Source organism: Meles meles, chromosome 10 (genome assembly GCF_922984935.1).
Source record: "Meles meles chromosome 10, mMelMel3.1 paternal haplotype, whole genome shotgun sequence".
Classification (NCBI taxonomy): domain Eukaryota; kingdom Metazoa; phylum Chordata; class Mammalia; order Carnivora; family Mustelidae; genus Meles; species Meles meles.
The window spans coordinates 26,917,904-26,940,979 of NC_060075.1; the positions used below are offsets into that span (position 1 = coordinate 26,917,904).

Here is a 23,076-nt window from a genome sequence, read left to right on the forward strand (position 1 = left end):
TTTTCGTATCATTTAGTTCTCTTTAATTTCTTCTTCCTCATCTTACCAACTCATGAAATCCCATCTTCTAATATTTTTATCCATTCAACCAGATGATCTCTTAAAAAATAAGTGATCCCTATGTTTATAATACAAAGGGGAGAGATATGTTACAAAATCATAAATATTGAATTGCATGCGGTTTTTTTTAGAACATTCTGGTATTTTAATTGTGTCTTTCATGAGGCTATCATGCAATGAATTATAGTTCGTAAATCGGTTTTTATGTTTTCTATCAAATTATCAACTCATTTTAAAGATACTTTATATTAATACTTCATCAATGCTTATGGGTCATTGTCCCTATATAGATACAGTGTAATGTCTAAAATGAATCTGCTAAATGAGTTTAATATATTGTTATTGGAGAACAAAAGGCATAGATATAAGTTATTTATGTTTATTTTAGTAAACAAAACTAACATAACATCATTAAACAATTTTCACTTTACTTGATTATATGGATTAGAAGATTCATATGGTTTGATCTTCTTTCCCTTACTAGTACTGGGTATTGTACCCCTTCAACATGTGTTTGTAATGACATTTACTCTTGATGATGGAACAGGAGTATTGGAAGCTTATCTCATGGATTCTGTAAGTAACAGAGGTAGTATAGATATTTCTAAGTAAAATATTTGTTAATTCTGATGTATTTATTCATTCCTACTTTATTACTAAGAGGATTTAAAGCAACTTAAAAAAATAAAATGCAAGCACATAAATCTTGAAGTGTCTGTATATTTATCCTGTTTTGGTTTAACGTTGTCAATTTAATATCCATATAATGAAAAATTGAAGAATAGGAATTTGAGGAGAGATTCTTCAGAAGTTTTATTCCAGGAGTCAAAGGCAGAGGTATTGACTACACCTTCTGTCTAGCAGCATTTCACTAGGTTTTTTAAGTCTACACATTTCCATATTAGATGGAACTAAATTACTTTGTAAGGTCAGTGGTTATATTATGTGAAACTGGGGAGCTATCCATAAACCTCGCTCATTTCTAACAACACTTCCAAGTTTGGGGGTTCTCAGGACCACCCTTAAGTTTTGATAATCCACTAGAAAGATTCCCATTAACTTCCTATAAGTTATTATTGCTATTATGATTTATTACACCTAAAGGATACAAATTAAAAGCATCCAAGGGAAGAGGTACATAGGGCAGAGTCCAGTTGTCCTCTTCCCATGGAGTAGCAGACAGTGTTACTAGCCTGATAATGATTTATAACAGTACACATGTGTTAGTATTGAGAGCCAGGGAAGCCTCACTCAGCCTTAGTGTCTAGAATTTTTATTGGTGCTCTGTCATGTAGTCATGGTTGACAGCCCATATGGCAGATCTTAGTTTTCAGCCCCTCTGAAGATCAAGCTAATATCATATGCCCCAACCTCCCCACCCTAAATCTCTAGTGTGACATACAAGGACATTCCTAACAGGCATGTCTAAGGGCTTAGAGATTATTTCCAGAAGCCAAGGGCAGAGACTAGATTTCTGTTAGTGGTAAGGTCGAATTTTTTTACTGCACACATTCTGAAACAACCTGGGGTAAAGTTGAGAGATTTTTTTCCTCCTGCCTAAACAATTCATTTGTCCATTTATTGAATAAATATTTAATGAGCACCTGCTCTGTGCCTAGGAACTGTTGTATATGATGGGGTTATAGCAGTGAACAAAGCAAACAAAATCCCTTCTTTATTTTAGGAAAGTATAGTATAATATGTTAGAGAAAAGAAAAGTTAAATAAATATACAACATATGTTATACTCTTTTAAACTTAAGACTACATTTTTTCCTATACACAAAGAGAATGAGAGACCTCACGTTTTCCTAAATACCATTATTCTTATTATCATTAATTCAAAGTAATTGGATTTTTTGTATGTATATCTTAATGCTGTTTTTAAAGGAGTAAATCAGATTTTAAGAGTTCAGACTAGAATTCTGTGACTTCTACAATCTTCATAGAGTAAAATAGTCTAGATTATTTTCATTAGAATATATTAAAATACTTCATGTTAATTATGACTTTAAAAAAACATTAACTTCCAGGGCGCCTCGGTGGCTTAGTCAGTTGAACATCTGCCTTTGATTCAAGTCATGATCCCAAGGTCCTGGGATCGAGTCACTTGGGTTCCCTGCTCAGTGGGAAGTCTGCTTCTCCCCTTCCCTCTCCCCTGCCCCCAGCACGCTCTTGCTCTCTGTCAAATAAATAAATAAAATCTTTTAAAAAAAACATTAATTTCCTTTTTTCCTTCTATAATTTTTTTTTTTAAGGACAAATTCTTCCAGATCCCGGCATCAGAAATCCTAATCAATGATGACCTTCAGCAGAATATGGATATGATCATGGATATGTTTTGTCCTTCAGGAATAAAAATTGGTAGGCAATAATATTTTTAACAATTTCATCATTCTTTTTCTTGAAACAGTATTTAACATGAGTCTAATCTGTAGATTTAGAGGTATGAAAACTTTGAAGTCTGATTCTAAGTAAATTATTGTTGGATCTGCTTTTTGATGAAAATAGTGGCACGGAGAAAATAGTTAAGAATCATAGTTCGTCCTCTGCCTTCAGCTCAGGTCATGAACTCAGGGCCCTGGGATCAAGCCCCACATCGGGCTCTCTGCTCAGCTGGGAGCCTGCTTCCTCCTCTCTCTCTCTGCCTGCCTCTCTGCCTACTTGTATCTCTGTCTGTCAAATAAATAAATAAAATCTTAAAAAAAAAAAAATCATAGTTCCTGAAATGAAAAGATTTTTTAATTTTTTGAAATATAAAAAAGAAGGGAGACAGTTTTGATCACAAGCACATTTGATACTGTGTCTATGCAAACATATTTTTTTTGAAGTTATACCAACAGAGATGAAATTTTCTCAAGAGTCATTTTCTATAACAGACTTCATTTAGCCAGTTTAATTCATTCATGAATTTCTGTTCAGTATTAACCAGTTTCAGATTTTATGCATTTTATTTTACTAATTGTTCTTTTGTCAGCTTTAGTTCTCTGGATAACATTTGTCCATCAACCAGATCTTCAGGTCAAATCGTATCAGTTACAGTTACTGACACTGCTTCCTTTTGTTCTATTATTTCTGTTTACATTGAAATTTGAAGTCATAGTAAGACAGTTTGACTCTTCTAACAATTTGTCATCAGTAACAAATGTTGCCAGCCGCAGGTTTAGATGCTGTCAGTTTAGCTTTTTTACATTATTTCTAATCAGACTTTATTTTCTCCTGTCAGTCTTTACATCTTATAACAATTCTGAAAAAACAGCTGTAACAAGGTTTAACCTGCATACTTCTATTTAATATCACTTTAATTTTGGTTTTAATCCTTTTGGGTAGATTTCTGGAAATAAAACTCTCATTAAAAAGCACAGGTTTGGGGTGCCTGGGTGGCTCAGTTGTTACCTATCTGCCTTCAGCTCAGGTCATGATCCCGGGATCCTGGGATTGAGCCCCACATCAGGGTCCTGTTCATCAGGGAGCTTGCTTCTCCTCTCTAGCTCTCCATGTCTGTGTTCCCTCTCTCACTGTCTCACTAATAAATACATAAAATATTTAAAAAACAAAAAACCCACAGGTTTTATAGGCTTTTGATTCATGCTGCCAGATTGCTTTTCAAGAATATTTTACGTATTTATAGTTCCACCCTGTCTTGTTTGACTCTTGCCAGTATTGACTATATTTAGCATCTTTCAAGCTTGAACTTGAAGAAGCATTAAGAAACTTTTCTAGAAGTTTTAAATAGATTTATTGTAGTCATGACCAAAACTTAAAAACAGCATCTACTGCTGCCAACATTGTCTGGACACAATGCCTGGTACCTGATGGGAGTTTCAGCTAGACAGGTATATAAAAGCCTGAGCTGATGTGAACTTCAGGTTCAGTTTCTTTGCAGTCAACCAAGAAAAAAAAGGGAAAAAAACAAAACAAAACAAAACAAAAAACCTGGGGTGGTCAGCAGCAGGAAGAAAAGCTGGGAATAAGGTGGCTGCTACATTTGCTATCAAACATTTGGAAAACTCCACATTTAATTGTTGTTTTCTGTTGGGAAAAAAAATCAAATTAGGATTGTTACAGAACAGTAACAAGAACCCAGTGTGTATCTGGAAGAGTAGAGAATATTAAATTTGGTAAGTGTATTTAGTTTTCAAGCTAAGTTAAATGTTAATTTTTCTAGCTAAGCATTATGGTTAGGTATATATTTCAGAGATATTTGCTTAGTTTTAATGGTTAAATAACCTTTTTTTCTCATTTGTAGATGCATATCCGTGGTTGGAATGTTTCATCAAGTCATATAATGTCACAAGTGGAATGGAGCAGCAAATTTGCTATCAGATTTTTGACACCACAGTTGCAGAAGATGTAATCTAATATTGTCATTCAGCTTAGCTTGTGTAAAATACTATAATTTTAGAAAACAGTATTTTCTGTGAGATTGTTATAAAACATGTAAAAGGTTTAACTATAGTTTACCTTCCATTTTAACCATAATGTCAATTGTTTTCAAATAGTATTGTGTTATCTTAATGACTTCTTGTGAATAAGTTAAAAATGTTCCTTTTGCTCAAATTTCTAGTATGGTGGCTGCAAGGGGCATAAAGGAGAAAGGGGAATAAAGAAGGACTGTCTTCATTCACGCCGTAAAGCCCTTTCAGAGAAACTATTCTGATACCCTACACAAGAAATCACTTTCCCTGTTGGTTTTTCCATGTGACAGCCACTGATTGGTCTGCCCGCCACTATCCATGTTTGACCTTTTCTTGCCCTGATTTTTATATCAGTAGTGTTAGTGATTTTAGCATAGGTGTGGAGTTAGAAAATGTCCTTACGTTAACTCATTCAGCTTTTACTGAGTGGGAGGTATGTAGTGGCTAGCAGTTTGGTTTTGTACAAAGGGATCTGCTTAAACAAGTAGTCTTGTTTAGAAGTGCTCTTCTGAGTGAGTTAGAAGGTATTCATAGGAGTGGTTTAAGTGTATGTGACAGAATTGCTGTCTTTTGGTGCTGTTGACCAATTTAGGATAAATCCATTTTTTAAGACCTGAATTATGTGCTTTTGATTACTTGTTTCTCTACGTGATATTAGAACTTACTGCATCCCGCCTTGATCTAATAAAGCAGTCAGATTTATTACAATGTCACTGACTTACTTACATTACCCTTTTTTAATAGTATTGTGTAATATATATCTGTATTTCAGATTGAACATGGCATGAGATATTAACTCTCCAGTAGTCTGCTTTTTATCTGACAATGTGAAGTTTAAAATCATGAATATTCAGGTTTATGCAAATACTCTGTATATTTATATATATGTATAGGCTTATGTATATTATTTGGTAAAGATTAAGACACAGATCTGCCTAGTCCAGTATAAATGAAGAATAAATTAATGCACATGTTTCACCGGTTTTCTTTATTTGCCCTGTGTTGAGTTGAAGTGTGATTGGAGGTAAGGAATCAGAGCAGGAATGCCAATATAGCAGATATTTAAAACTGTCCATACAATAGGTACTGTGCAAAGCATTTAACATATATTTGAGTTTCACAGCAACCCATTTACTGATAAAACTGAGGCTTGATTGATGAGCTGACTTCACCAAGTTCACACAGTTACTAAATGCTAGTCAGTTCTCGCATTCAGGTGATCTGTGTTCAGAGGCTGCACTGCTAACCACTCCAGGATTCTGGGGCAAAAGCTAGCATGGGGTTTTCTGCACATGAGTCCTCCCTTAAGTGTTTGAAGTAACATTGGAAACAGATTTATGAGAGGAGTCTGTGTTACGTTTTCTTACACTATCAAAAGGCTCTTAATATTTTATTTGCAAAAAAGGCAAATATCTGATTTCCTCTGCTCATAGTAACCCCAGATTCTAGCTCCTGAGTACATTATACCATCCCCAGACCTAAGTACCCATCTCCCATCACTGAGTTACGAGCTTGTCGGAGATGGTTAAAAAAGAGGCTGATGCTGCTGTTTTGGGGATATAAACTCTTAGTTCAAAACATCTTCAGGGAAAAGTTTAGGAACCTTGTAAATGAAGAGATAGATTTCAGTATCAGTGGTACGTGGGGGAAACAAAGGCTAGAGGGCCATTTTTTCTTCAGGAAGCAGTCTATAAGAGGAGGGGTCAGAAGTTACAGCAGGTCACAGAGCTGTCTCCAATTGACAAAACTGCTGACATGAATCTACAGTGATAGGCCATTTCTCTCTCTCTTTTTTTTGTTTTTTAAATAAACCCTCACATTATCCTCATTTGTTTTTTCACTTTTCAGCTTTGAACAAGAAGAGTTCTGTCAATACTTAGTTTTTATCCAGTGATGATGTATGCATCTTACCTTAATCAGGAGCCCAGAAAGCTAGGAGAATTCTGTTTCCGGAGCAACAAGTAGACGGGCATTCATTGCTCCCTGACTTGAGCCATGTCCCCTTTACTGTCCATGTGAATACTGGTAGCCTTCCTGTCAGATATAAAATTACATAAATTTAACAGTGTAGTTTGTGTACAGCCTTTTGCTCAATTTCCAGTCTCTGCAGCTTCCATTAAATACTACTGGATTGTCTTGTTAGCCCCTGAACTGTTCTGTATGAGGAAGAGAAGGCGTGCTTAGAAAATCCGAGGCAGTCTGCTACACAATGAAAAATGCACTGTTCATGCGCTCTTTCTGTCGTTACCCGCCATTAAACTGCTTTATTTGAGGGACCAGCCGAGATGCAATGCATCATCCCCCCACCACCACCCCCCCTTTTTTTAACCCCTGATCATGTTGCACATTGGGAGTTGTTTCTGAATGAATAGAGAGGCTGGTGTGAATGGAATAGAAGAAGCTGAATACACCTCTCTACCTGAGAAAGCAGTCCCCATGCAGTAGGGTTAGGGTTAGGGTTTGAGCCCGTGTAGATCCTGTGCTGTAGCGACTTACAGGTCACAGGGATGGGGCAGAATCTACCTGGCTGTGCTCTTCTGTTTCCCAAATCAAAGCATGAGTTTGTCACAACTTGTCACTCTCAATCCAGCCAATTCACTAATACACTTTGTGGAAGCTTTCCTTGGTATCTGGGGAAATAGCTAGATTCTTCTGATTATTTTCAGTATTTTGAATTTTGACCATATATTTGACCAAGTTTTGTTTTTATCCAGAATTTTTTAAAATAAAAGTAATAGGTATTTGTAAGAATTGAAACAATATCAAGTATATGAAGCTGAACTAATTCTTAACTCTTCACTAGTACCCCAGAGGAAACCACTTTTAACAGTTTGGTGGGTAATTTTCCAGGTTCTTTTCCCTAAGAATGGGTAAATATGTGTATATATACTTTTTAAAAATAGCATCGTGCTATAAATGTATTTCTGCAACTTGCTTTTGTCACTTTATAAAGTAGACTTTATTCTTTATGTCCATATACATAGACGGAGAAACTTGTTTGTAATGACTCAGCATAAGTGACTTTTTAGGGAATTCTCTATTTCACTTTCTATTTTTGTCATAGTTTTTGGTCTATTTATTCTGTTCCTTACTGTAACAGTTTTAGAATTTTGTATTTTATAAGAATGTATTCATGTTACCTATTTTGTTGACTTTATTGCCTTATAGTTATTCATAATAATATTTTACTATTATTACTTTAGTCTATGTTTTGTCTGGTGTTATTTTCCCTTTAAATAAAATTGAAACCCCTGGGACCTGGTTTCACTATATCTAGTGGAGGTTCTTAAGGTGATGAGAATCTTGAAGGCCTGCCTATCCAACTTCTAGTACAGATCAGGATTCTGCCATGACACAGTTGTCTTGAAATACTTGTTTCATGTTTCAAAGGACTCATTGTGGGGGAGAGGAATTTATGGTAATGTAAGAAAGAATGCCTCCTGTAATGCTTTTCATTACAAAAAAGGCTCTGAGGGCCATGATGAGTCACCCCAAAGTTCTAAAACACCATTAGAGGGGAAATAAAGATATCTCTTCCTGTGCTTGCCCTACAGGATCTCTGGATGGCGTCAAAGCCTCCTTCCCACTCCAGGAAAAAGACCTAGTCAGCTAGTAAAATCTGGGCTTAGTGATCCTTCTTCTCTTCCCTCTGGTACTTGGAAATAGTATCAGAACTCACTAAACAGGAAGTCTGCAGTCTGCTCAGGTATGTGAGATCACATCTTCGTTTGGCATCCAGGGAATGAAACAGTAGCACCATGTATTATTTTTCTCTGCAGTATTGTGGTTTAAGCTGTTACGAAATTTGAGATCACTTAGGGTTTCAAAGTGATGGTCATCTTACATGGAGATAAATGTCCTTCCATTCAGGACTGTAAATGATGGGTTGAGAAGTGTTAGGTATCAATTACAAGGATAATGCATTAATGTGTGTGGGAGCACTCCCTCGGATGTGCCAGCTGGTGAGACATGGGTAGTTCAGAGACTCCTCTACTATTTTTAGACTGTAGCAACATCTTAATAAATGTCTGTTTTCCCCCCTTGAAATCTAGGCCATAGGGGCACATTGGTATAGCATGCACACACGTGTGCATGTGTGTGCACGTGCTTTGCCTTTATTCTCTGCTTGAGTTCACTTTGCAGGGTACTATATTAGAATTTACCTGACAGCCTAGTCCACAGCTAGCAAAGAAAGACATCTTCAACTTGTATGAAAAGTTTCTTTTATTTCATCTGCTGACAGTAGTCTGAAGATTTGGAGCATGTGTTCATTGAAAACCTTCTTATCATTTATTAATATAGTCCATCAAATATTGCTACAGTTTCTAAACAAGTACCTTTTTATATACGACCCTGAATCTCTGGTATATACATTTCCCCCCCCCCATACTTTCAGAATGATTTTTTCCCTTCTTTGAAATAGGAACTCGCAGATAAATTCCAGTTTATTTTTACATATGTCTATTCCTCAGCAGATTTTTGTCCTCCATTGGAGGGCAAAGTCCTAGAATTTAAAATCTTGTACCAGATTAGCTACCTTTTAAATGACTTTCTGTCTCAAGCTTCCATAACAGTAAATAGGGAAGACAACACATTTTAAAAATCAAAAGTGTTAACTTGGGAGTCACATGAAAACGCCTGCAGTGGATAGGCATAGTTGTGGTTTTATTTGATTGGATAGGAAATCCTGTGTGTTTATTCCCATTAGATTAGGTTCAGGAGCAAAATTAAATTTTAGAATCATTGACAAATATTTCTGCACAATGATCAAAGCTTGAATGGCGATTAAGAAGAAGAATACAGAGTACAAAATAGGTATATATTTTAAAGTCAGCTCATACATTTACATGCATTTGTTATTCATACGGTGTCTGTATCCATAAAGAATTTCATATGGTTTACAATAAAATGACAGACCTAGGACACAACCTTTTGAAATAGGGCAAGAAGGCAAGAGCCAAATAGGGCAGTGACTATTAATTCATTATTCCGAACCTAAGGGATGCTATAGGCTTTGAACAAAACTTATTATACATGCAAATGGCAACAAGTTATATTGCTCTTATTAACAAAGTTCTTATATCATTAGTCGATACAAACCTTTTATTTATCTTAACATTAAGAATAACAAGGTGGATTTTTAGATTAGGTACACTAAACAACAGAATATTTTATGTAACTAATAGTAGTTTAAAAATGTAGAAATATGATCCAAAATGATAAGATGTAAACTCTGAAGATGGGAGAAATAGAGCAGGGGAATTTTCTGTGGACTCTCCCCTTTTTGGCTCTTATTTGAAGCACTTTCTTGTTTTGTTTTTATTGTTAATGATGAATGTTAAATATTTCCAATATCTCCACATACTCAAGAATTATTAGAGCCATTCATTACTACAGGAACAATTTGTTTTTCTAGTATTAAAAAATCAATTCCCTTCTGATATAAATATCACTGAGAAAATTAGCTCTTCTTACCTTTTCCTATTGTAGTTACTGGTAATGAAATAACTGTCTTGTTTTCAGTGTTTCAAGTCAGGAAGAATATGGGTTTTAATGAATCACAGTCGTTGGGAAGATATGTACTCCTGTATTTTGCCTTCAGTGATCCATGGAAGTTATAAATAAAACAAGCTTCATACTGGTGGCCAACTGGGAATTTTCTGCGAGAGTATTTTACCTATACCAGATTTACCAAGTTCTAAATGCCCAAACATTAGATCTGGTCATCCTTGATCCCTCTCTTGATTCATGGCCCATAGCCAATCCATTTGAAAACATCATTATGGTGCACTCATTAAAATGTATCCAGAATTTGACTACTTCTTACCACTTCCCCACACAGTATATCCTCTGTACAGTAGCTAGGCTGATCCATTAAAACATAAGGCAGATAATGTCATTTTCCAGTGTTTTCTAATGTCACAGAGAGTTGAAATTACCATGGCCCTCAGCACTCAGTGTGATCCATTTCTTAAAGATTTATTTATTTATTTATGTAACAGAGAGAGAGATCACAAGTAGGCAGAGAGGTAGGCAGGAGAGAGGAAGAAGCAGACTCCTCACCAAGCCGAGAGCCCGATGCGGGTCTCGATTCCCCAACCCTGGGACCATGACCTGAGCTGAAGGCAGAGGCCCAACGCACTGAGCCACCCAGGCGCCCCTGTGACCCTTTCCTTACTACCTCTCCAACATCTTACACTATCACTTTTCTCCTCTCTCTCTCTTGTCCAAACACTGGTCTCCTTGTTTTTTCAATGTACCAGGCAAACTCTCCCTTCACAGACTTTGTACTTTTCTGTTGTTACTTCAGTCTGGACATTGTTGACCTCTTCCAGGATCCATGGTTCACTCTCTCCCCAGCAGCATATGAACCCTTTGGGGAGGGAATTGGGTTTATTCCCTGCCGTTTACCCAGTGCCTACACATTCCTTTTTTATAATAGATGCTCAGGAAATATTTCTAGAATAAATAAAATGATCATGTCATATTTAAGAGCCCAGACTCAAAATTTGAATACTAGAATGTATTAGCATGTAAAGTGATTTTGGAGTAGTGGTTACCGTGGACCCAGAAATTTACATTTAAAAATAAAGTGTAGGAGGGCACCGGGGTGGCTCAGTGGGTTAAAGCCTCTGCCTTTGGCTCAGGTCATGATCTTAGGGTCCTGGGATCGAGCCCCACGTCTTGGGCTTCTGCTCAGCGGGGAGCCTGCTTCCCTTCCTCTCTCTCTGCCTGCCTCTCTGTGTACTTGTGATCCTTGTCTGTCAAATGAATAAGTAAAATCTTTAAAAAAATTTAAAAAAAAATTACGGGGCGCCTGGGTGGCTCAGTGGGTTAAAGCCTCTGCCTTCGGCTCAGGTCATGATCCCAGGGTCCTGAGATTGATCCCCACATTGGGCTCTCTGCTCAGCAGGGAGCCTGCTTCCACCTCTCTCTCTGCCTGCCTCTCTGCCTACTTGTGATCTGTCTGTCGAATAAATAAATAAAATCTTAAAAAAATAGGAGACTGAACAAAGATTTTATGGGGCTGAGGTTTAATAATTTGCATTTATAACAATCTCAGGTGATTCCGTGGCAGGTAAAAGATTTAGTACCATTCTAGAAGTTAGGGGATGGTGTCTGTATCTGCTTGCTTCAGACATATTACCTGAATGATCCTGTAAGCATTTGAGTTCAAGCACCTCGATGTTGCATCTGTCAGTGATTCTTAACCCTGGCTTCATATTCTAATCATCTCAGGAAGGAGCTTTCAAAGCATCAGATCCTGGGATGTCACCCTCAGCCCTCGCTCCAGACCACACGGATTCAATCTCTGGCCACACTCTCACTAGCTTTTTGACCTTAGGCAAGTTGGTAATCCTCCCTGGGAAGCTGTGAGTAGTGATAGTGCCAACCTCAGAAGACCATGGCAGGGTCCAAGGTAGATGAAATTATTACGAAAAATACTCAGAATCTGGCAGATAGGAAACCCTCATAAAGGCTTCGATATTATTACTAAATTTTGGTGACAAAAGCTAGTCTTCTTTACTGCTACTCTCTTACAAAGAAGATTTGGGATTTATTTTTTTCTACTTTGCTGCCTTAATGTTCAAGCAAACCCAGCAGCAGTGGGACAGAGGGAAACAGCTACATACTTGGGTCATTTCAGGTCCAATCTAGTGAAGCTGCTACAAAAATGGGAAGGGAATGGAGTGAATAGCATTGAACCAATTGACCAAAGAATCCTCTGCTGAGATGGTCATTTTGGATAGTTTTATTATTTCAAATCCCATTTTCTTAGTATTTCATTCTTATTGTGAGATGGAAGAGAAATAAAAGAAATTCAAGATAAACCTGCATCATTATGTGTCAGTAAGGCCACTACTTACTTTAAAATAGGGGATAGCTTGACTAATACACAGAGGAATTTGAAAATAGCACAGTGTGCAAGCACTAAAAAAGAATGGAAATATTTAGTTTGATTAGAAAACACAACTCTGAAACAATGGTAGAAGAAGAAAATGTTACATGTAAATTTTATGCCATGTGGAAATTCTTTGGCAGTATAGTCAGTTTATAAAAGTCTCTTCAGTTTATTTGAGTCACTTAAAACTAAAATACAAATAAAGCTATGGGTTTCCTAGTGCCTTTATTACTCAAAAGAGGTTATACTTAATGTCATTCACTAGCCATCACGTGTTTTTCAGAAAGTCCTCAGGAAAGTTTTTTCTTACTATTTGGTAGGATCTAGTTTTGGAATAGGCTTCTATGAATCCATGTACCTGTCTCTTCTTATAATAGAGATTTAAACAAAGAATAATGATGTAATACATGACTAATGTTGAGTCCCTATGGTTTTAGTTAAATCTAAATGCAAATCAAAATGCATTTTTTATGCCAGGATATTTGGTGAGATACTTTAATGCTTATTTTATCGTTCCACGGACCATAACTGATACCCATTTGAAAGCAATGAATTTCCCATATTGAATGTGCAAAATTACTTTCTACTCTAAGATCACAAAAAGAGCATGTGGCACATAATTTATCTGCCTCAGAAAATAAGATTTCATTCTTATAAAAAGGATACATGTTCAGTACTTAAAATTTACTGAAACTTGGCTTCCAGGTATTCCTCGATCTTTATAGCACAACATTTGGTTATCCTAAGGCAGTGATAAGAAAATCCTTCAGACAACACTGCACCCGCACAGTCATGGCAGAGGAGGTTAAACCACATGGTACACTCCAGTTATTTCCCTGATAAGGGACCCCAGCTCATTACCTAATTCATACCTCTTGGCCCTAGTGCTAAATTCATCTAATCCTAAGCAAAAGCAAGGAATCAGCACAGATTTCTCATGGGTAATTGCACAATTTTTAAAGCTTTTTGAAATGTCGAAAACAGTTTAAAAATCTCACTTTCTACCTGTTGCTTTTCTAAAGTCCTCCAATAGTTCAGAAATTCAGATTGTAAGCCTGCCAACCAGATAATTTTTAAAATCATTTCTTTCCTCTTCCAAAACGAGACCATCTCTTTGGCATCTGAAAGATCTTTCTCGGAGAACTTTAAGATGTCCACAGTCATTTCAGTGTTTTAAGGAAAAAGAAAGTCAATTACTTAGCTCCTTCTTCATCTGAATGAAGTTCTTTTTTTAAACTATTGATTTCAATCTTAGTAGGGCAAACACTAGTGTTCTGGCAAACCAAAATGTAACCATTAATAATACTGTTTAAGTTCCTGGCAGTTCATTCAGGAAGTAGGTGGTATTCTAAGTGGAAAATTACAGACTTAAAGAAATAATAATGTACATTTGAATGACCTTCTACAATTTGTAATACATTTCTGTACCATCCAGTTTGGTGGTTTTGATGTGCTCCAGCTTCTCTTAGGTACCCCCTCCAACCTTGGAACAATAATCAATGTGATTTTCTCCGTTTGTAGAATGAATTCACGAATATGACTCTATGTATGCAGTATGAGTTAAATAGATAAAGAGATAAATAATATATTACAACATTTATTTAGAATCTACCTCTCTAGGGGATCATGAGAAAACCTTCAAAAGGCCTTTCATCCAGTGACAACAGATAAAAAATATTGTGCTCTTTTGTTCCCATCTATGTATTAGAAATTCTTTTTCTGAAGATAGATTTTTAAAAACACCTTCGTATATTGTTAGGAATTGAACTTTTCCTGTAAGGTTATTTAGTGGCACAAATTTAAAGCTTTTTAAAAACTGTCTTCTTGCTGTCAGTTTTTCCTTTTTTACAAACTATGAAAAATTGAGAATGACTAAAATACCCAAAAAAATGATGTTTTAAAAATGTAATGTCCCCAGAATACTGATTAGATAAATTACTGATCACCTAAGGAAAAATAAAGGAATATAATGCAACCTTCAAAGCTTATGTTTTAGAAGAATCTTAAAACATTCTTACATTTATTGTTACATGAAAAAAGAGGTGTATTAACAGTTTGGCCCATTTCAGTATGTAAATCAGATGCATTTATTCAGTGAACAAATTTCACTGAGCATTTACTTTGTTCAGAGCACTATGATGAAATGAGAACTGGGAATGCTGCAGTAAACAAGGCAGTCCCTTCTCTCAAAATCCCATGGCATGCTGAAAATTACAAGCAGAAACAATCAGAATGCTGACAGTTTAGAATTTTGGTGTCTATTTCCTTTTTTTTTTTTTAATTTAAAAATATATTTAGGAGACTTTGGTTAATGTTTTCATGTTTGATTCTTACCCACTCCAACCACCATTCCCGCAAGAATATTCACCAATTGGTGACCTGGAAAATGCTCTCAATCTCCCAGGTTTTCCATTTTGAAACTGTAAAGAGGGTTGTGCCTCACAGCATTGTTGTGAAGCTTCAATAATTCCATCTTCTGAAAGTTTATAAATTGCAACACAATATGCAAAGCCATTTGTCAATGCTACTAACAACCATAAGTCTAGTACTGTATTGTCCCCACTTTAGCCAATACTACATTTACAAAAATAAAGATTTCTCCAAAGAGAGTTATGCAAATCCCTGTACTATTGGCCATGTCTTTTGTCAGATTTGTTATTCAAGATTCTATTTCCTTTTTTAAATCTATCCGTATTTTTCAGGATCCTAGGAGGATCATGTATCAACTCATATCTGGACTGAAGTATAAACATGTTGTAACTTCATGCATGGTTGAGAAGAGACCCTCGCAGAATAGAAATGGTTTTCTGAAGCAGCTTGATAAAAGAAATCTCAGTGTATCATAGTACTTAAGGTAGTCTTAACATGTTGCTAGTCTCTAAGATAAAGAGAGAAAGGAATAAAAAGAGCATTCTGGTTTTTGGTATTTCCATTTTTCACCTAAGGGAGGCATTTTGTTAAAATGAATCAAATGTCTCCAGGGAGAATTGATAGGAAAATGGAAGAACTCTAGTATATTATTAATGCTTGCACTATTCAGAATTTATGTAAGAATCACTAATTTAATATCTATTCAATAAAGTAGAATACTACAAGTGATCTGTCATTTTTAATTAAGCTGAAAATCCCACTTAAAGATGTTATTAAGTAGTTGAAATATCAATTCATAATTATCATTAGAAAAACTTTTGATTCCACTGGGCTTTTAGATGTACTGCATAATTCAAGGAAACCATTGCTGATTTTAAGTTAACATTACGTAAAATAAGTCTTACACATTTTTCATAAGGTTAACATTAAGCAGAATTTATTATTTCTTAGGTCCTTGGTGATGAGGTTAATTTTTATTAGGACTTTGTGGATGAATAAAAGTTCAAGTTAATATTAAAAGATTTGACAGGAATTTTTGCTGCCTTTTTTAGTTGTGAATTGGTCTGTGATTTTAATGATTAAATTTTGCTATACCCTTAAAGATATCAAAATCATGCTACAGAGAAAATAACACACTTGAAATAACTAAAGAAATTCAAATCTCAGCTTGCAATAAGCCATTTAATCCTTACTCATAGGATTATGATAATTGATATATGTCATTGCCTTCAGTTTAATAACTTTGGATTTCATAGGCAGAAAATAATCCATTAGATCTTTTCTGTGATACTCAAATTTTTCTGTTTCACTGACTCTGAGCAGATGTATTGATGGATTTTTGGATTTGTTGATCTTTGGATTTGTTTATTCCTCCTTAAGAAATTTATATGAAATTGCTTTCCACAAGGAAAAGGGAATGAATTTGGGGCTTGTGGTGCCAAATAAAAACTTCCTGCGCATGTAACAGAGATGTGCTTTAGATGTCAAGCTTTAAAATATTGACTTTGTATCAGATGCCTAACATTTGAGTCATTAAGTATGATGGAGAATGTAGTAAAAGAAGGGACACATTCACCCCAATGTTCATTGCAGCTATGTCCACAATAGCCAAACTGTGGAAGGAGTCGAGATGCCCTTCAGCAGATGAATGGATAAAGAAGATGTCGTTCATATATGCAATGGGATATTACTCAGCCATCAGAAAGGATGAATACCCACCATTTGCATCAACCTGGATAGAACTGGGGGGGGATTATTCTAAGTGGAATAAGTCAGGCAAAGAAAGGTAATTATCATATGGTTTCACTCATATGTGGAACATAAGAAATAGCATGGAGGACCACAGGGGAACGGAGGGGAAACTGAATGGGAAGGGAATAAACCATGAGATTCTGGACTCCAGGAACCAAACTGAGGGTTACAGAAGGGACAGGGATGGGGTAACCAGGTGATGGTTATTAAGGAGGGAACATGTGATGAGCGCTGGGTAGTATAGGCATTAATTGTTGAACTCTACATCAAAAACTAATGATGTACTATATGTTGGCTAACTGAACCTTATAAACAAAATAAAGTAATTGAATTTAAAATTTTAAAAAATATATTCCCGTTACAGGGATCCCAGAAGAAGAGAGAGGAAAGGAGGCAGAAAATGTATTTATAGACACAGCTAAAAACTATCCAAATATGGAGAATCAAACAGAAATCCAGATCTAGGAGGCACAGAGAGCACAGAACAAAATCAACCCAAGTAGGTCCATACCAAGACACACAGAAATTAAAATGGCAAAAAGTAGTGACAAAGAGAAAATTTTAAAAGCAGCAAGAGAAAAAAACATTTACGTAGAAGGGAAATCCCATAAGGACATCCACTGATTTTTCAGCAAACTGAATGCCAGAAGGAAGAAGCATGATATGTTCAAAGTGCTGAAAGGAAAATACCCACAACCAAGAATACTCTATCCAGCAGTGCTGTCGTTCAGAATAGAAGGAGAGACAGAGTTTCCCAGACAGACAAAGGATTTCATCACCACTAAACCAGCCTCACAAGAAATGTTTAAAGGGGATTCTTTGGAAAGCCCGTAAGTAGAAGAAAAGTAGGAAACACAAAAGCAGTAAAATTAAGTATATCTACAAAAATGAATCAAGGAAGGGGCAACTGGATGGCTCAGTCCCTTAAGCATCCAACTCTTGATTTCAGCTCATGTAGTGACCCGGGGTGGTGGGATGGAGCCCTATGTCTGGCTCCTCACTTAGTGGTGAGTCTGCTGGAAATTTTCGGTCCCTCTCCCTCTACCCCTCCCCCCCACTCTCAAATAAAGAAATCTTTAAAAAATAATGAATCAAGGAATTCACAGAACAAAAGGATGTAAAGGATGATACCATATGCTTAAAATATGAAGGGGAGAGGAATAAAGAAGGAATTCCGACAGAGACAAACAAAAAGCTGACTCTTAATCATAGAGAACAAACTAGTGGTTACCAGAAGGGAGGTGGATGGGGGATGGGTGATAAAGGTGAAGGGAATTAAGAGTACAGTTATCATGATGAGCACTGAGTAATGTATAAAATTGTTGAATCACTGTATTTATACCTGAAATGAATATAATACTGTATGTTAACTGTACTAGAATTAGAATAATAAATTTTTTTAAGATTTTATTTATTTATTTGACAGACAGAGATCACAAGTAGGCAGAGAGGCAGGCAGAGAGAGACTAGGAAGCAGGCTCCCTGGTGAGCAGAGAGCCCCATGTGGGGCTCGATCCCAGGACCCTGAGACGACGACCCGAGCAGAAGGCGGAGGCTTTAACCCACTGAGCCACCCAGGCGCCCCTAGAATAATAAATTTTAAAAATGAATCAGATTTAAACTCATTGTGAGAAATTGCATTGTATAATCTTTTCCAATACTTATTTAGGGTTTAGGTATGAAATTCCTCAGGTCTTTATCTTTGAAGTAGGATTCTGAAACAGGGAAACTTTAGTAAGAAATCAGTTGAGCACGTGTGCGATATTTTTGTCTTATTTTCTCATATTTATTATAAAGTAGAGAAAGATGTATGCATTTGGTACAAGGGAGTGGTCTCTACTTTTCTTACTATCGCACACATACAGAAAAAAAATGTCCCTAATACTTTACAAGCAGCAGAGATTAAAATCTATGAACATCTTCAAGTGCCAAATGGTTTTTTGTAATATATTTTTTCTTATTTTCCCTTTTATTTAGGTGTATGTGTGTAAGGCAGGTGTGAGGTTGAGGTTAGGGTTATAGAGAAGTAGAGAGGTGTAAGTAGCAGAGGTTCTTTTTTTTTGTAATGATTAGTGTTTACTGTTAAAAAGTAACAAAAGCAAAAATAAACTATTGGGACCTCATCAAACTAAACACCTTCTGCACAGCAAAGGAAACAATGAGATGAAAAGGCAACCTGTTGAGTGGGAGAAAATATTTGCAAATCATATATCTGATAAGGGACGAATATCTAAAATATAAAAAGAATTCATACAACCCAATATCCAAAAAAAAAAAAAAAAAAGGACAGGCGATCCACACAGACATTTTTCCAAAGAAGACATACAGATGGGGAACAGGTACGTGTAAATATGCTCTACATTAATCATCAAGGAAATGCAAATCAAAACCACCTCTCACCTGTTAGAATGGTTATTATCAAAAAGATTAGAAATAACAATTGTTAACAAGGATGTGGAAAAAAGAGAACCCATGTGCAGTGCTGGCTGGAAATGTAAATCAGTACAGCCATGATGGAAAACAGTATGGAGATTCTTCAAAAAGTTAAAAATAGAACTACCATATGATCCAGGAATTCCACTTCTGGGTATTTATATAAAGAAAACAAAAACACTTAACTGAAAAAATATCAAGGTATCAGCACCCCCTTGGTCACTGCCATATTATGTATAATAGCCAAAATATGCCAACAATGTAAGTGTCCATGGATAGGTGAAATAATGGAATATCATATATATTTTTAAAATATATATATATAATGGAATATTAGATATAAATGTAATGGAATATTAGATTAATATGGATGAATATATATAATGGAATATTATTCAGTCATAATAAAGAAGGAAATCTTGCCATTTGCAACATGGATGAACTTTGAGGGCATTATGCTAAGTGAAATTAAGTCAGAGAAAGAGAAAACCGTATAATCTCTCATATAATTGGAGTCTAAAAAATATATATTATATAATATATTATATATATGTATATATACATATATGTATATATATAATATATATTTTTTAGACTCCAATTATATGAGAGATATATATCATATATATATAATATTATATATAAGATATATATAAGATATATAATATATATAATATTATATATATATTATATATATATAATGTGTGTATATATATATTTAGAAACAACCAAGCTGATAGATTCAGAAAGGAGGTTAGTAGTTGACAGAGGTTGGAGTAGGGAGGAGATGTGGGGGAGAAACAATGAAGAGTTTTGGTAAGAGGGTAAAGGTGAAAGCCACTGCTAAGTGTCTTTTTTTTTTTTTTCACTGTTTCTGTTTATAGGGAACACAATTGGTTGGTAGACCCAACACCTATCTACTAGCTCCTTCTCTCCAGTGACATTTCAGCCAGTGATGGCCATATAATACGTTTCTGCGCCAGAGATATAAGTAGCAGTTTACTGTTTTTTAGGGGTTTGCTTTCCTGATAAAAAGAAGCTGAGCTGGCATTCTGCTCTAACCTTTATGCCTCTCATTCTTTCCTCCTTTCTCCTGTATGAAATGGAGACATGATACCCAAAGATACAGCATCACTTTACAATCATGAGGCATTAAGTGTGAATATAGAAACCTCTGCACTGGCAATTGTGGAGTAGAACATCAGAAAAGAGCCCGAGTCCCTGACAGCATCTTTGGGACAGTGAACTAACTTCCCGCCTCTGGATTTACTGTTCTGTATGAAAAATGAATTCCTGTTTGCTTAAACTTCCGTTTCTGTTCTTTGTTATTTGCAACAGCATTCGTTCCTAATCAACAATTTTAAAACTTTCAATTATCTGTTATCAAGTACCTATGTGCCAGACATTGTGCTAAGTATTTCATATGTACTAATTAATTTCAGCGACATGATGGCCATGAGAAAAGTGACACTTCGCTGCGGATAACATGCTGGTGAATGAGTGGGTGGATCCTTGTGTGACTGGAATGGATTTATCAAATGAGGAAACTGGAGCATGAAAATATTAAGCAACTTTGCATAACGAGTAAGTGGCAATCCTAGAATTCAAACAGTGTCAGTCATATTACCAAATTTCATGGCTCTCTAATTTCCATGACTTAAAAGAAGCTCATTTTTACTTATATTTGATTTATGGCAGTGCTGAAATTCTCTTCAAACTCATTTGTCTTTATCGTAAATTTTGCCCACTTTTCTATCAGGGCCATTCCTTTTATTAGAAATTGGGCTGAACCTCTTCCATTCTTTCCTCTTTGCCATTTGTCATTTTCAGTTTGCTTAAGGATTTTATTTTATTTATTTTGTCATGCCAAATAATTTTATTATGAAGTTAAATTTATTAATAATCTCTTTTATACTTTCTGGTTATCATATCATATGTAGAAATTTCTGAGACTTCTAAGAAAACCATATTTATCCATATTTTATTTAAGTACTTTTATAGTCTAATTCTTTCCTTTTATATTCTTGATCTACCTAAACTATATTTTGGTGTAAGATATGAGTGTGTTAAGATTGTTAATTTTCCCAGTTTACTAGAATGCCACCTCTAGCATATGCAAAAAACAAACCAAAACAAAAATAAAATCCCGTATATTTTGTCTATAATCAAAGTTTCTGTTCCTTTCTATTGATTTCATGATAAAGAATATCTCCTTCTTGACTGTATTCAATATCATAAACATCATAACCAATAGAGAATTGTAGGAAATTATAGCATAAACTATCCAGTAGCATAAACATAGAGAAATAAAACAAAAATTTAAATATATGCAAAAATTATCTGATATTAGAAAATCTAAGCATTAACTGGAAAATTATTAGAACTAATCAAAACAACTCAGTAAATCAGCAGAACGAAATTTAATTATTCCCAAATCATTAGTTTTCTTAAATATAGTTGAAGCTGGATAATTTTTTGAAATTATGATTTTTTTTATCTCCCCCCGCCCTTACCAACATCCACAATTTAAGTAAATCCAAGGTCTGCATTTCATTTCCTCAGGGGATCATTGACTGAGCAGGAAGCAAAAATGGTTTGTCATATGTTCTGACTTTCTTTTCCAAAGACTTTTGAATAATACCCTTTAGGAGACCTTGGAGGGTTTATGGGGAAGATAAAGGAGGTGTAGAGCTAGAGTGCCTTGGGATGTATATTCTCAAGATATTGGAAGTCTATCCATAGAAAGTTGTAATCTGTCTCCTTTCTCCTTTTTATTGCATTCTGCATTGTGGGTTAGGATGATGGTCTTAAAGATAAATATGGTACATCTTCTTCTGAGGGCAGAGGTGGGGTGGGGGAAACGGACCAGGAATTCAGGATGTGATCATGAGGCTAATGCATGCCAGGAGGGCCAGATGCTCTGAGTTCTTTGCCTCCTTTTAAACTTAGTTCTGCCAAGTTTTCATGCACTGGTTTTGAAGACCTTAGAGAGGCTGTTAAAATAAGGCTGTGTGATTTTTGTATGTAATGAATTCTGATCTATTCCTAATTAATATGACTGCTTAAACATTCAAGTCTTGTAGGATCACCAAGAAATCCCCCCAAAATGGAAATAGATTTTTAAAAAATCTAGACTATCTGTAATATTTACTTTAATAATTTCAAGTTTAAAAAATAAAACACTTGTGCTTCTTATAACTAATATTTCAGTCAAGGGCACATGTTTGCTAAATATGGATAAGAAAGAATGAGACTTCTTGTCTTACCTCTCATCAGTAAGCCTGAGTGGGTCTATGAATCCATTCATTTTTTCTTTTCCTGTTTATAAGTTCAAATTTGGGATTTGGGCTAACTTGAAAGCTATTAAAACTCTTACATAGGGGTGCCTGGGTGGCTCAGTGGGTTAAAGCCTCTGCCTTTAGCTCAGGTCATGATCCCAGGGTCCTGGGATCAAACCCCGCATCTCTCTGCTCAGCAGGGAGCCTGCTTCCTCCTCTCTCTCTGCTGACTTCTGATCTCTGTCTGTCAAGTAAATAAATAAAACCTTTAAAAAAAAAAAAACTCTTACATAGTTTCACTGCAATTTTGGACGGACTGCAATGTTTTTATTAGCAATTTTAGCAAACACAGAATATGTATCTGACAGGACTTGTCAGTTCATTTATTGAATTGCATATAGTAATACATCTTCTAGCATCTACTACATAACGGGCATTGTGTGATTGACTCTACAAAGGAAGGAAATGTTGTTGATATATAATCTCATAATCTATTTAGGCAAACAACACAGCTTCTTAGGGAAAGGTGGCCATAATAGTGGTTCCAGCTCTTCCAGACTGGGTCTTATGCAGCTGTTTAAGGTTTAGCTATCCCTTCACTGATTCATATGATTTTTCCCTGGAGATTCTTTGTATTTAATTATCTATAAACCAGTCATCTGTTTAACATGCAAGAGCTATATTCAAATTTAAGAGTCAGGCAAATCTCAGGAAAACTGTCCTGTTTCTTGCAATTTTAATAATCATTAGCTGATTAGGATAATTCACTTGACCATAAATCTAAAATTATGTTTGAGCTTTTTGAATCTATAGACCATCTTCTTGTTTTTGATTTGGGTGTATTCCAATTATCACATAAAAAA

At 35.5% G+C, this 23,076-nt stretch overlaps 1 protein-coding gene across 8 annotated transcripts in view; it reads left to right on the forward strand.

The window, feature by feature from the left end:
- The window catches only part of POT1 (protection of telomeres 1), an 82,619-nt gene extending 74,893 nt beyond the window's left edge, over positions 1-7,726 (forward strand). For all 8 annotated transcript variants that reach the window (XM_046020480.1, XM_046020483.1, XM_046020477.1 and 5 more), the window contains 3 exons: positions 545-636; positions 2,318-2,423; positions 4,309-7,726. In XM_046020480.1, the coding sequence (XP_045876436.1) occupies positions 545-636; positions 2,318-2,423; positions 4,309-4,421 (311 nt within the window). In that variant the 3' untranslated portion in view covers positions 4,422-7,726. The remainder of the gene's footprint in view (positions 1-544; positions 637-2,317; positions 2,424-4,308) is intronic.
- The last annotated feature ends 15,350 nt before the right edge of the window (positions 7,727-23,076 follow it).